This window comes from Canis aureus, chromosome 32 (assembly GCF_053574225.1).
Source record: "Canis aureus isolate CA01 chromosome 32, VMU_Caureus_v.1.0, whole genome shotgun sequence".
Taxonomy (NCBI): Eukaryota; Metazoa; Chordata; class Mammalia; order Carnivora; family Canidae; genus Canis; species Canis aureus.
In genome coordinates this window covers 44,622,558-44,637,937 of record NC_135642.1, presented here as the reverse complement: position 1 = coordinate 44,637,937, position 15,380 = coordinate 44,622,558, and the positions used below count along the sequence as shown (strand labels likewise).

At 48.2% G+C, this 15,380-nt stretch overlaps 1 protein-coding gene across 8 annotated transcripts in view; it reads right to left on the bottom strand.

Moving 5' to 3' along the window:
• SCAPER (S-phase cyclin A associated protein in the ER) overlaps positions 1 to 15,380 on the bottom strand; it is a 421,844-nt gene that overhangs the window by 18,556 nt on the left and 387,908 nt on the right. For 7 of the 8 annotated variants that reach the window (XM_077882048.1, XM_077882050.1, XM_077882046.1 and 4 more), the window contains one exon: positions 13,259 to 13,408. In XM_077882048.1, the coding sequence (XP_077738174.1) occupies positions 13,259 to 13,408 (150 nt within the window). Of the gene's footprint in view, positions 1 to 10,137; positions 10,280 to 13,258; positions 13,409 to 15,380 lie in introns of those variants that run through there. The other variant, XM_077882052.1, reaches the window with a different exon arrangement.

Below are 15,380 nucleotides of genomic sequence, written 5' to 3'. Positions count from 1 at the left end.
GACCACAATGCTTTCAGACCAAACTAGAATTCAATCACAAGAAGAAATTTGAAAGAAACTCAAACACGTGGACATCCCTGTCATGTTCCTGATCTTAGGGGAAAGTCTCTCAGTTTTTCCCCATTGAGAATCATATTTGCTGTGGGTGGGACATCCCAGGAACACGACAGGGATGTCCACTCTCACCACCTACACCAAGCAGAAGAAGAGAGTTAATAAAGATTCAAGCAGAACTCAATGCAATAGAGACCAGAAGAATGTAGAACAGAGAAACAAAACCAGGAGTTGGTTCTTTGAAAGAATTAAGATAGATAAACCCCAACCAGCCTTATTAAAAAGAAAAAAGAGGGATCCCTGGGTGGCGCAGCGGTTTAGCGCCTGCCTTTGGCCCAGGACGCAATCCTGGAGACCCGGGATCGAGTCCCACGTCGGGCTCCTGGGCATGGAGCCTGCTTCTCCTTCTGCCTGTGTCTCTGCCTCTCTCTCTCTCCCTCTCTGTGTGACTATTATAAATAAATAAAAAAATAAAAATAAAAATAAAAAAAAGAAAAAGAAAAAAGATTCAAATTAATAAAATCACAAATGAAAGAGGAGAGATCACAACCAATACCAAGGAAATACAAACGATTTTACAAACGTATCATGAGCAGCCATACGCCAACTTTTTAGGCAATCTAAAAGAAATGAATCTATTTCTGGAAAACCACAAATTACCAAAACTGGAACAGGAAGAAATAGAAAACGTGAACAGGCCAATACCCAGCAAGGAAATTGAAGCAGTCATCAAACACCTCCAAAGACACAAAAGTCCAGGACCAGATGGCTTCCCAGGGGAATTCTATCACATTTTTAAAGAAGAAACAGGGGATCCCTGGGTGGCTCAGTGGTTTGGCGCCTGCCTTCGGCCTGGGGCATGATCCTGGAGACCCGGGATCAAGTCCCACGTCGGGCTCCCTGCATGGGGCCTGCTTCTCCCTCTGTCTGTGTCTCTGCCTCTCTCTCTCTCTCTCTCTCTCTGTGAGTCTGTCATGAATGAATAAATAAAATCTTTAAAAAAAATTTAAAGAAGAAACAATACCTATTCTACTAAAGCTGTTCCAAAAGACAGAAAGGGATGGAATACTTCCAAACTTGTTTTATGAAGCCAGCATTACCTTGATCCCAAAACCAGACAAAGACCCCACCAAAAAGGAGAATTCATTATAGACCAATATCCCTGATGAACACACATGCAAAAATTCTCAACAAGATACTAACCAATAGGATCCAATAGGACTTTAAGAGGATTATTCACCATGATCAAGTGGGATTTATCCCCCAGATGCAAGGCTGGTTCAACACTCATAAAGCAATCAATGTGATTGATCATATCAGCAAGAGAGAAAACAAGAACCATATGATCCTCTCAATAGATGCAGAGAAAGCATTTGACAATATACAGCATCCATTCCTGATCAAAACTCCTCAGAGTGTAGGGATAGAGGGAACATTCCTCAGCATCTTAAAAGCCCACAGCAAATATCATTCTCAATAGGGAAGCACTGGGAGCCTTTCCCCTAAGATCAGGAACACGAGAGAGATGTCAACTCTCACCACCGCTATTCAACATAGTCCTAGAAGTCCGAGCCTCAGCAATCAGGCAACGAACAGAAATAAAAGGCATTCACATTGGCAAAGAAGAAGTCAAACTCTCCCTCTTTGCAGATGACATGATACTGAACATAGAAAACCCAAATGCCTCCACCCCAAGATGGCTAGAACTCATATAGCAGTTCGGCAGTGTGGCAGGATACAAAATCGATGCCCAGAAATCAGTGGCATTTCTATACACTAACAATGAGACTGAAGAAAGAGAAATTAAATAATCCATCCCACTTAGAATTGCACCCAAAAGCATAAGATACCTAGGAATAAACCTAACCAAAGAGGTAAAGGATCTGTACCCTAAAAACTACAGAACGGTTCTGAAAGAAATTGAGGGAGACACAAAGAGATGGAAAAACACTCCATGCTCATGGATTGGAAGAATAAATACTGTGACAATGTCCATGCTTCCCAGGGCAATGTACACGTTCAGTGCAATCCCTATCAAAATACCATGGACTTTCTTCAGAGAGTTGGAACAAATCATCCTAAGATTTGTGTGGAATCAGAAAAGACCCTGAATAGCCAGGGGAATTTTAAAAAAGAAAACCATATCTGGGGGCATCACAATGCCAGATTTCAAGCTGTACTACAAAGCTGTGGTCGTCAAGACAGTGTGATCCTGGCACAAAAACAGACACAGATCAATGGAACAGAATAGAGAATCCAGAAGTGGACCCCCAACTCTATGGTCAACTAATATTCAGCAAAGCAGGAAAGACCCTCCACTGGAAAAAAGACAGTCTCTTCAATAAATGGTGCTGGGAAAATTGGACATCCACGTGCAGAAGAATGAAACTGGACCATTCTCTTACACCAGACACAAAGATAAACTCAAAATGGATGAAAGATCTAAACGTGAGACCAGAATCCATCAAAATCCTAGAGGAGAACACAGGCAACACCCTTTTTGAACTTGGCCACAGCAACTTCTTGCAGGATACATCCATGAAGGCCAGGGAAACAAAAGCAAAAATGAACTATTGGGATTTAATCAGGATAAAAAGCTTCTGCACAGCAAAGGATACAGTCAACAAAACTCAAAGACAACCTACAGGATAGGAGGAGATATTTGCAAATGACATATCAGATAAAGGGCTAGTTTCCAAGATCTATAAAGAACTTATTCAACTCCACAGCAAAGAAAGAATCCATGAAATGGGCAGAAGACATGAACAGACATTTCTCCAAAGAAGACCTAGACATGGCCAACAAGCACATGAGAAAATGCTCCGCATCACCTGCCATCAGGGAAATACAAATCCAAACCACAATGAGATCCCACCTCACACCAGTGAGAATGGGGAAAATTAACAAGACAGGAAACGGGGATCCCTGGGTGGTGCAGCGGTTTAGCGCCTGCCTTCAGCCCAGGACATGATCCTGGAGACCCGGGATCGAATCCCACATCGGGCTCCTGGTGCATGGAGCCTGCTTCTCCCTCTGCCTGTGTCTCTGCCTCTCTCTCTCTCTCTCTCTCTGTGACTATCATAAATAAATAAAAATTAAAAAAAAAAAAACAAGACCGGAAACCACAAATGTTGGAGAGGATGTGGAGAAAGAGGAACCCTCCTACACGGTTGGTGGGAATGTGGACTGGTGCAGCCACTCTGGAAAACTGTGTGGAGGTTCCTCAAAGAGTTAAAAATAGACCTGCCCTACGACCCAGCAATTGCACTGTTGGGGATTTACCCCAAAGATACAGATGCAGTGAAACTCCGGGACACCTGCACCCCGATGTTTATAGCACCAATGTCCACAATAGCCAAACTGTGGAAGGAGCCTCGGTGCCCATCGAAAGGTGATGAATAGAGAAGCTGTGGTCTATGGATACATGGAATATTCCTCAGCCGTTAGAAAGAATGAATACCCACCATTTGATTCAGCGTGGATGCAACTGGAGGGGTTTATGCTGAGTGAAGTAAGTCACCTGGAGAAGGACAAACATTATATGGTTTCACTCATACGGGGAATATAAGAAATAGTGAAAGGGATTATAGGGGAAAGGAGGGACAATGAGTGGGAAAGATCAGAGAGGGAGACAAACCATGAGAGACTCCTGACTCTGGGAAACGAACAAGGGGTAGTGGAAGCGGAGGTGGGCGGGGGTGGGGGGGTGACTGGGTGACGGGCACTGAGGGGGCACGTGACAGAATCAGCACTGGTGTTATATGTTGGCAAATTGAACTCCAATTAAAAAAAAAAGTTTCCTATCTCAGGAGAGGTGTTTTCTTCGTGACTACATTTTAATCCTTTATGATCGATCTTGGTCATTTATGAACAAGGTCCCTCAGGGACTGAAGACCAAGGCAGACCCAGAAAAATTAGATCTACCACTGGTCAGGAGTTAAACTGTGACAAAACATTCCTTCTGGCCTTATTTTCTTGCGCACATTTGATTTCCCAATAGAAGATTTTCACGGGAGCAAGGGATGCGTGAGGTCTGTGCACAGCTGCCCGGACAGTATTCATCCTGCTTGGAGGGCCGGCCGGATGCCTTGGGAAGAGGGTGCTGACGGTTTATTTTTTGGCTTCCTTTATGTGTCTTCCACAGCTCGTCTGGTCTTGGATGGGACTCAGAAGGGAATGATTAACTTCATGTCACCTTGCAGTTTAATTAAATGAGCCCTCACAATGACCCTACTCACGCTCTTGGTCTCGTGGCCACGGTGAAGGGGCCTACTGGGTTCCCAACTTTTTATAGTCCAGCTGAGATGAAGCTATGGCTAGCTTTCAACCTCACAGTTTTAATGTTACATTTCATGACAGATATTTTACTGGAATGTTCTGGGTCTGAGTTCCTCAAAAATGGGAAATAGACAAGTGTTAAAGGAAGGTTAGTTTATCTGTAGGATCCTGTTTTTTTCAGATCACTCTGTCAGAATTATGAATTTAGCCCACTGCTGAATCAGGAGTATTATTTAGTGCCGTGAAGACGTTATGGGGACAGGCAGGAACGGCAACAGCTGCCTTTCAGGAGCATCTACTGAGGGTCAGGCCCAATACGGTCTCTCCTAGTTCTCACAACAAGCGGGGAAGTAGCGATGACCCCTCTATTTTACAGACGAGAAAACCGAGGCTCAGCAGTCAGCAACTTGCCCAGTTAGCGTGTAGCATTGAGCAGATTAGATATTTCCAAGCCAGCTGATTTCAGAACATATGCTCTTAAGCTCTCTGACATCTGACGTCTAGAAGCACTGGAGATGGAGTTCAAAACCTCAGCTGCAGGTTGATTCATGACGAGAATCGATCCGGTACCACCCTAACCACTGTGGCATCGGCCACAAGCAGAGGATCCGTGGCAATCGCAAGTGTTACGTACCAGGAAGCAATCCCACACCAGGGGGAAGAATGCTCCTTTCTCAAACAGCACAAGCATCCGCGGCCGGGGGCAGTGCCGAGTGGTCAAAGTGTCTACCCGAGGGCTCAGTGCAAGTCCCTTGCGGCCACCGCCATCTGCTCAGCTGATCCCCTGGGAAGGCAACCAGGAGGTCCTCATGAGCTCACAGCAGCTCAGGTCGTGAACCCCTGGGGCCCCGGGATCGAGGCCCGCATCGGGCTCCCTGCATGGAGCCTGCTTCTCCCTCTGCCTCTCTCATGAATAAATAAATAAAATCTTTTTAAAAAATGTAAATTCAATTAGCCAACATATACATCATTAGTATAACACCCAGGGCTCATCACATCATACGCCCTCCTTAATGCCCATCACCCAGTCCCCATCCCCTCCCACCTTCCCTCTAGCAACCTGCAGTTTGTTTACTATAGTTAAGAGTCTCTCATGGTTTTTCTCCCTCTCTGCTGACTTCCCATTCAGTTTTCCCTCCCTTCCCTATGATCCTCTGTCCTGTTTCCTATATTCCACATGAGTGAAACCACACAATAACTGTCTTTCTCTGATTGAGTCATTTCACTTAATACTTTCCAGTTCCATCCACGTTGATGCAAATGGTAAGTATCCCTTCAGAAGTCAAACTCTCCCTCTTCGCAGATGACAGGATACTTTATATGGAAACCCCAAAAGGCTCTACCTGAAAAGTGCTAGAACTCATATAGGATTTCAGCAACATGGCAGGATACAAAATCAATGCCCAGAAGTCAGTGGCATTTCTATACACTAACAACGAGACTGAAGAAAGAGAGATTAAGGAATCGATCCCATTTACAATTGCACCCAAAAGCATAGGATACCTAGGGATAAACGTAACCAAAGAGGTAAAGGGTCTCTACCCTAAAAACTACAGAACACTTCTGAAAGAAATTGAGGAAGACACAAAGAGATGGAAAAATATTCCATGCTCATGGATTGGAAGAGTTAATACTGTGACAATGTCCATGCTCCCCAGGGCAATGTACACGTTCACTGCAATCCCTATTAAAATACCATCAACATTTTCCACAGAGCTGGAACAAACAATCCTAAAATGTGTGTGGAATCAGAAAAGGCTCCGAATAGCCAGGGGAATAGTGAAAAAGAAAACCAGAGCCGGGGGCATCACAATGGTGGATTTCAAGCTGTACTACAAAGCTGTGGTCATCAAGACAGTGTGGTCCTGGCACAAAACAGACACAGATCAATGGAACAGCATAGAGAACCCAGAAGTGGGCCCTCAACTCTATGGTCAACTAATCATCGACAAAGCAGGAAAGACCATGCACTGGAAAAAGGACAGTATCTTCAAGAAATTGGTGACTTTTAATATAATCAGCCCAAACGGGTAACTGGCAAATGTCTCCATTCTAGCACCAGCCAGGCCACTCACTAGAAGTGTTACATGTGTAGGTAGGCAGAGGTTCTGATTAATTAGGAAAGTCATTGTTCTCTTTTGGGGGAAAATCCCATATTTTTATTTGGTTCCATAGAATAAAGAGAGTAACTCCAAAATGGTATATTGTTGAAATGGTTAACATGATACCTCTTCATTTTATGAAAGGAACTGTATCTGTCACACGAAGAAAGACGATACAGCAGGTTGGATGCTTGTGTGACAGTTACGGACGAGCTGCCAACACGGGGACAGGAAGGCCTTCGGGCTGGCGTTTCTGCCGGGGGCAGCGACTCCATTCACAGGCGGGGAGTTTACCAAGTGGGTGTGACCTCGGACCTTCCGCCTTTGAGAAAAACAAAGACTGGAGTCAAGAATGTCTGAGCGGGAGTTAGGCCGCTCTGGAAGTCCTAAAGGCTGAAAGGCGCTCTGGAGAGCTGCCACTCTCTGCCCCCTCACGTGCGGGGGGTGCACACCTGGGGAAGCGCCCAGGTTTTGTTCGCAGGGAAATGTCCCAGGTGGGTACAGTGGGTACATTTCAGACGTGTTTGGTCAATTAACATTTAGGTTTTCTTACTAACTCATCAAATTACAGAAGACCTGGGCAACGCAGGCCACCTGCTGAAGCCGACTCTAGTTTCCAGACGCTTCGCTGTCCAGCTCAGTCGCCGGTTCGGTCCCCCAGAAGGTTCGAGCCTCTGGGACAGTGCAGGGCTTGGCTTGTCTGCGGGGAAGCTGGGTGGGGAGGGTGGGCCACAGAGAGCCTTCCCTTCACCTGCCACGAGACACTCGGGCTGAGGGCTGGGATCTGTGGGGGCTCTCCAAGTGGAAAAGTCACTAACTAAAATGAATATGCCAAGGTGCTTATTCCCAATACGGTAATAGGCAGGCAGGCAGATAATCTGTCATTCGAGTTAATTTAATTATCAGACCGCATTTAATTATTCAATATAAAATGTAAATAAAGTGAAGGGCTGACAGCACATACTAATTATGTTCATTATAATAATTAAACGGGAAGGGATTTAGAAAGAGTCATGAAATTGCCATAAAATACAAGGAAGTTTTTGATTAAAACAACATTTTAATTAGAAACTGCAGCCCGATAGGAAACAGAGGATTGGTTCCATCAAGACGGGGGGATTGCATTTATTATCCAGGTTTCTCTTCTGAATCATCTTTGGTGTCAGGGGGGCTCAGTCCTTCCAGTTAATAGACTAAATGGTGGCAAATAAAAAGTGCCAATCCTTTATGCAGAGCAGCTACCTAATAAAACAGCCTCCAGCTGCAGCAGGAGTTCAAAATCTCTTGTCTTCTCAGACGCAAGCTGTTTCCCCAGGAGGAAATAAAGGATCCGCTGCGGACAAACAGGGCCTGCAAATTAACAGGACTTCTGACTAACGACACAGAAGCATTAGATGAATTGAGCATAATTTCTCCTCTGATTTAGAGAACGTGCCATCAGGTCAGATGCGTTCACCTTCGTGAGAGCAGGAGAGAGGTGGGAGGGCGCGAGATGGACTGAGGCTGGAGGGCTGGGGGGCTGGGGGAGCCCGCTCCTGCCTGCGCTTCCCCTCCCTGTGAGCCGCACTCGGGTCCGCGTAGTGCGAGGCCCTGGACTAGATGGCGTGGGCCCCCCCCCAGCCCCCCCAACCCCCCCAAGACTCCGCGAGCCTGTGACCAGAGCTGGGCCAGAGCTTAACGCCACGTCCAGCACATGCCTGCAGCAAACACTCGACTAATCACTGGCTTTGGGGGGATTAGAGGGGGAATTTAATAAAACAAGTAGTTAGACTGCAATAAGCAGTCAGCTTTGTACCGAAAAGTCCCCCGCTCTGCTGGGATATGGGCGGTTGCCGCGGGGGAGCTTGGGGCTGCTCCCCCAGCTGTGGGCTCGTCCCCTTGCTGCAGGGGACACAAGGCGGCTGGACTTGGCTCCACAGGGCAAGGCCCTGACGTCTCACCTGTGAGTCTGCTTACCAGGAGCTCCTCTAGTAAGTGGGGGCTCAGGGTTTGCTCCGCCTTTAGGGACGAGCTGTGATGGAGCGGCGGTCGGCCAGGAAGCCACCTGGTGCTGGGACAGGAGTGTCTGAACAACCACAAAATGGCTTGGAGTCCCCATGAGATCAGAATGCTGGTCTGTCTGTGGTTCTAATCTCAGCTTTTAAAACATCATGGACTCATGGAACCCGTGAGGGGGATCATCTAGAAGAATTTCACCTTTTTTAAAAAAAAAAAAAAACTTTTTTTTTTTTTTATTGTGGTGAAATATATGTAACACAAAGCTAACGATTTTAAGCAGTTTTAAGCCTACAATTCAGTGGCACTAAGTACATCCATAATACCGGGCAACCATCACCACCATTTCCAGAACCTTTTCGTAGAGTCAAAAATGCTCAAGCCTCAAGAGGGAAAATGATTTATTTAAGGTCACACAGCTTGGGATGCCTGGGTGGGTCAGTGGGTTAAGCGTCTGATTCTTGATTTTGGTTCAGGTCAGGATGGCAGGGTCGTGAGATCGAGCCCTGCGTCAGGCTCTGTGCTGGGCATGGAGCCTCCTTAGGATTCTCTCCCCCTCGCCTCCCCGCTCCGGTCTCCCTCCCTCCCTCGCGCAGGGGGCAGGGAAGACCATGCAGCTTGTGGCAGAGGTGGGGTTAGAACCCAGGCCTTCTATTTGCTAGATTGTGGTTGATTTTGTGCTCATAAAACACACTCATTCATACCTTCCCAGGATCTTTTTTTTTTTTTTTTTTTTAATTTATGATAGTCACAGAGAGACAGAGAGAGAGAGGCAGAGACATAGGCAGAGGGAGAAGCAGGCTCCATGCACCGGGAGCCCGACGTGGGATTCGATCCCGGGTCTCCAGGATCGCGCCCTGGGCCAAAGGCAGGCGCCAAACCGCTGCGCCACCCAGGGATCCCGCTTCCCAGGATCTTTACAAGTTTCCCGAATAAGGCTCATAGACATGTCCCGGAGGCCTTCAGAGTTGCGGAACAGCAGCTTCTCCACGCACCGTCTCGGTAAACGGGCGTCATTTTCTAGACCCCAACCCCTGCCCAGGATACATATCAGGGATCACTGGTAGGTGAGGTCTGTGGCACGTGTGATTTTCTTAAGAACATGGGATGAAATGAAAAATACACCGAGTGGACCCAAGAGTTCTAGCAACATCAGGGGTCATGCTTACAAACAGCATCTCCATGAGGTGCAGTGTCTCTGTGTTTGACGGTTACTATAATTTCTATCAATTTCTGATTTCTCTTCTACTTCTTATCATAGTTTTTCTTCTCATAGATTGTCGGGACTTCATCAGTTGCCTCGGGCTGAAGTTTTATTGACTGCAATAAAAACTCAAGTCAGAAGTGGACGCCCAGTTCGGTCTCCGCTCCTTCTGGGAGGCAAGGTGTCAAGTCGGAGGACGTGGCTTTCTTCCCTTTCCTAATTTCTTCCTTACAGTGGGCTCAGCTCCCGACAACCATCTCCACGTGCCTCTCCTCTCCTGTCCCCGCGCGCCCGTCGCTGCTGTCACCCGGTCCCAGTCGGTTCTGCCACGCCGTCCCAATGCCAGTTCCCTCACCTCATTTCCCATTCATGCTGGTGAGCCCACAGACACTCTGGCTTGATCCACCAGGGGGGATCGGTCTGGGATCCGGCTTCGGAGACAAACCCTCTGAACTCCCACACAACTCTGAGTGCAGGAAATTCATCGCAAAGGAACTGGCTTAAGCAAAAGGTCTCCAAGCATCCCCAGACGCGGATGTGCTGAATGAGCTGAATCTTGCCGAGGAACCGTAACGGCAAAATACTATCAGAGCCATAAATTACCTCTTCACAGGCACTGGAGAGCATCATGATACACGATGAACAACTGAAGTATAAAACAGGAAATTGTTCGGTAAACCATGGGCTGGCTACACAGGATAAAGCCATGCAGCCCATAAAAGTGATATTCATAACAGTGCGTGTCAGCTATGCCTCAATAAAAAGATCTTCACAGGGAAGGATTTTGATATACGGATGACGGATGACGCCTGACGTACGGCGGTTCAAGTGTCTGGGAGCAATACCCATTCAGTAGAAACCGTGCTTAGAATTCCGATCTGTCCCCAGGTTAGCGATGTGATACCTCCTGGCTCCCAGCCAGCACCACCCCTGCACCCCCGCACCCCACACTCCCCATCAGCTTCCAGTCAGCCACGGGATCACGCAGCAAAGCACTCATACGGTTAACCATGCTGTACCCGAAACTATTCGGGTTTTCCCTTTCGCTATGGTATTCAATGAATCACATGAAATAGTCAACACTTTACTATAAAATAGGCAGCTACAGGCTGTGCTAAAGGTAGGTGAGGTACGGCAATTGTGCTTTCCACTTAAGATATATTAAAAAATTTTTTTATTGGGAGCTCAATTTGCCAACATATAGCATAACACCCAGTGCTCATCCCGCCCAGTGCCCTCTCAGTGCCCGGCACCCAGTCCCCCCGTCCCCCCGCCCGCCTCCCCTTCCACCACCCCTTGTTCGTTTCCCAGAGTGAGGAGTCTCTCATGGTTTGTCTCCCTCACTGATATTTTCACTCATTTTCTCTCCTTTCCCCTTAAGATATTTTCAACTTATGATGGGTTTATTGGGACATAACCCCAGTGTAAGTAGAGGAAGACCTGTAAGGTTAAGTGTATAAAGTAGGACAGAAGTGTATGCACAGTATGATCTTAGCTTTGTAAAACATTTATGGAGGGCTGGAGGTGTTTGAAATGGGTGAAGGTGATCATAAGGTACAAACTTCTGGTTATAAGATAAATAAATTTGGGGGATGTGATGTAGAACACGATGCTAGTACTGTATCATACATCTGAGAGTTGCTAAGATAGTAGATATTTTATTTTTTCCTATAGATTTTATTTACTTATTCATGAGAGACACAGAGAGAGAGAGAGAGAGAGAGAGAGAGACAGGCAGAGGGAGAAGCAGGCTCCATGCAGGGAGCCCGACGCAGGACTTGATCCCAGGTCTCCAGGATCACAGCCTGGGCTGAAGGCAGCGCTAAACCACTGAGCCACCCAGGTGGCCCTAATATAGTAAATCTTTAAAGTTCTTACCACAAGAAAAAAAATCCGTAGCTATGTGAAGTGATGGATATTAACTTACTCTGGTAATGATTTTGTACAACATGCATATATAAAATGATCAGTTTTCACACTAAAGCTAATACAGTGTTATATGCCAATTATGTCTCAATAAAAGTGGAAAAAATATTCATAGAAACAGGGCTGCAAGGGAACTTGAAAAAAAAGGTAACAGTGGCTATCTCGGATGGTGAGATCAGGAATAACTGTGATTCCGCCTTCTTCGCTATGCTTGCCTATCCTTTTCATGATGAGTAAGGAACAGTTTTGTAATGAGAAAAATAAAAACAAACTTCTAAAGGGAAATAAAATGCAATTTTGTAAGTTGAAGGGATACACATGAAGGAAAGAAAATCGCACGGGAGATTCCCTGCAGCTTTCCTTCCCTCGTGAGCCTGCCGGGCCTGGTCCATGGGAAGGACCAAGCCCCAGCACCTGTGGATGCCACCAAGGGGACAGCCCTGCCAGCATGCTCCCGAGGCCGGGGTGGAAAAGATCCACCTCCTGGCAACCGTGTCTGAAAATGGGGAAACTTTCCATGTACGACACTTGTTCCCATATGGGTACACATTTTCTCTGTTTTAACCAGAGAAATCTTTCTAGAATAGACTGCGTGTTCTTCAGACTCCTTAAAAGGGGATGCGGAGAACATACATTTTGCCTCTCTGCTCATTCGGGGTCAGCACTGAGGACATCAAGACTCTTCTTGGAAATAAAATACAGCGTTTAGTGTTCTTCAAACCCAGATGACTGCAATTTCTGAGGTTTGGACCCTGCCTTATATTTTATTTCCTCTTTGTCCTTATTAGGTGGACGGTTTCAGCTTTTAGTGAGCAGCTTCTCACCTTGTGCTTGGCTCTGTCACCAGAACCAGCTCCTGTCCTTCTCCTGCCCTGGTCTAGTCTGCTGTAGGTGAGTAGACCTACTACGCACACTTCTTAGAGATTTGCCTAAAATCATACTTATTAAGCTTGGGGTGAGGCTTACGGGTTGTCCACGGCCTTTTTCTCAGCTATACTCTACAGTGAAGGTTGCAGAAGGCTTTAGATAAATGAGGCCATCAGGAGCTACTATTTGATATGTTAGTTATGCCATTACTCTGTTTTTAAAAATACAAGAGAAATAAAGTGCTATTATTATTATTAGTTTACAAAATTGGTAACACCGTCTTCCCAACTTCTTAAAGCAGCAGAACCCTATTTACAAATGAAATCTTGCTTGGAAATCACATACTCCCAACAGTTACAAGCAAAAAGCAAAACTACTCCGGGTGACTCCAGGGGGAGCAGCCCAAGTTGGGGCCCCGTCCGAGGACAGCAACAGCCCCTGGGCACCGAGGCAGAAGCCAAGCACCAAGAGCAGCTTCACAAAGCACCCGAGTGTGATGCTGTCGGCAAAGGGACCCAAGCTGAAGGCTGCAGTCTGCTCATCTACAACCAAGCCTGGGACGGCACATCGGAACCTACGTGGTAAGAGTACGATGCTTCTATGTAGGGACTATTTTACTTGACATATTTCCTGTTTTTAGCTCTAAGAGGAGGCCCTGGAGCTAAGCTGGTGCTGGCGGGGTCTCGTTAGATAGAACAGGTCAGAGACGCGTGGCCGGAGCCTGGCTAAAGGGCCTCCCAGGGACAGACGGGCTCTAGGCCGCCCTTCCTCACCGGGGACCGCACGGGCTCGGTGCCGAGGGGCCGTCTCAGGAGCTGCCGGGGGCTCTTACCTGGTTGTCCGGGTGGTTGACGGTGAAGTAGCCCACACAGACGATGACCTCATGAAGGAGGCTTTCGCAGGACGCCTGGCTGCAGTGGCCCAGGAGAGAGCTGGCGATGTGTCGGAATGCAAGCGACAGGCCCTCCGCCCCTACGATAGACTGAGGAAGACAGGGGCCGTTAGAACTGCCAGGGGGGCCGCGCAGAGCACCCGGCGAGGCCACACCCTGCGCACTTCCTGCACGGTCTGGAAAGGCATAGGAAGCTTCTAGAGCGCGAAGTTCGACAGTTCATTTTGGGGCTTCTCGCTCTAATAAATGACCATAATAAAGAGAACGTTTAACCCGAAAGGAGACACGGAGAAATACCGTCACCACGTGGACACGACACTGCCACCTAGAGCAGGATTATTCATTCCATGTGTAACAAGTAAATTCTTTTCATTGTGCAAGTAATCTTGCTGCAGAAAACCTGGAAAAATATTAAAAATACTACAATCCTCCTGTGAACCCACCATTTAGCTAACTTCTAATACTTTTTTTTTTCTCCCGAGGGAGAAAATGCTTTCTTGAACACACGGATAAAAATACAATCCTAATTATTTACTTATGTTTGCAGAGGAAAGCAATGGAACAAGCAGCCCTGGAGCCCAGCGCTCCCTAATGTCGCAGCCGGTGTCCCCCGGAGGCAAGCCAGGACGGCTGCCCCGGCTCCTGGGGTCGCCCCTGCAGACGGGCCGCGGCCCGGGAGGGGGTCGGGGCATCTGTGCAGCCCAAGCCTCTCTTTAGTGAACATGTCAAAGGGCAGAGCAGCGGGAGGCGGAGGCGAGGCCCGCGGGGTGCCGGGAAGCCCTGGAAGGCGAGGCCCGGGCTTGAGCGGGCCCCACGGCTGCGGCCGGGAGTGGGGCGGCGGGGCCGTGCCCCGTCCTCAGGCCAACGTTCTCCAAGCCCCGGGAGGCCTCCGAGCTTCATTCCTTTAAATCAAGGGGCGACGCCTCCTGGCTCAGCCGCTGTGGTCAGCGAGTCCAGCGGCGACCCGGGCCCTGCCCGGCCTTCCCCGGGAGGAGCGGGCAAGGGGCGCCTAAGGCCGAATATAGAAATTAAACCAGTTTTTCAAGGAAACCCTATTTCCTGTTTAGCCAGAATCAATTGCCAGGGCAGTCAGGGCACTGATTCGTCTCCTGAGACCCCTGCGACTGCGAGGCCTGTCACGGCGGTGCGACGTGCACACCCGGCCCCGAGGCCCGAGCCGGACTCCGCTGAGGCCCGGCCTGACCAGCCGCCGTGACATCGTGCGGAACCGGCCGGGGAGACAGCCGGCGGCGAAGCCCTGTCGCCCCACGTGGGGCTCGCACAGGAAACACGCGCACGGCCCACGGCTCTGCAGAGGGCGGCCGGGCCACGCCGCACCAGAAGGCACCCTTCGGAATCAACATCTGCAAAGGAGTTCGGGAGGATGAAGTAAAGTCTTCGCCCACTTCCCGGCGGGCCCGCTGCGTGCCAGCCCGCCCCGGCGCCTCCAGGACCCCACGGATCCTCCCTGTGACGCAGATGAGAAGCTGAATCCACATGCCTCGTCTCAGGGCACAGACATGGTAGCGTAACGGCCCAAAGTCTCAGCAGACTGACTCCAGACCCAAAGGTGTGGCGGCGATGCCCACTACAGCCTGCGTTCTTGTGACGCACCGGTCAGCGCGCCGTACGTCATCTTATTTAACTCCTTAGCAGGTCAGACTATTTATCTCATTTCAGTTTTATGCTTCGGTCCTTGGATCCTCTCAGGCAATTCATAAATTGTCTCCCAGATTTTTCTGAGGTCAGATCCGTGCTGTACCTAAAATCTGTTTCCCTTTTATAAACAGTTCCTAAAATCTCACTTATGACATGTAAGCTGTTCTGATGAACTGCAACATGAGCTTCTCTGACCATATTTCCCATAATAGTGCATTCCTCCCAAACTCACCGTTGTTTTATGATGCAAATCCCGTATCTCTGTACTGTATTTACACGCTGCATCAGAGGTCCACCTACATCAGTGACGTCCGTGTGGATGTTTTACTTTACCAGACACAGTGTGGTGGTTCAACAAATGCCTATAAATCTTTGCTAGTCCTCCCACGAGAGGTGGGGCCCA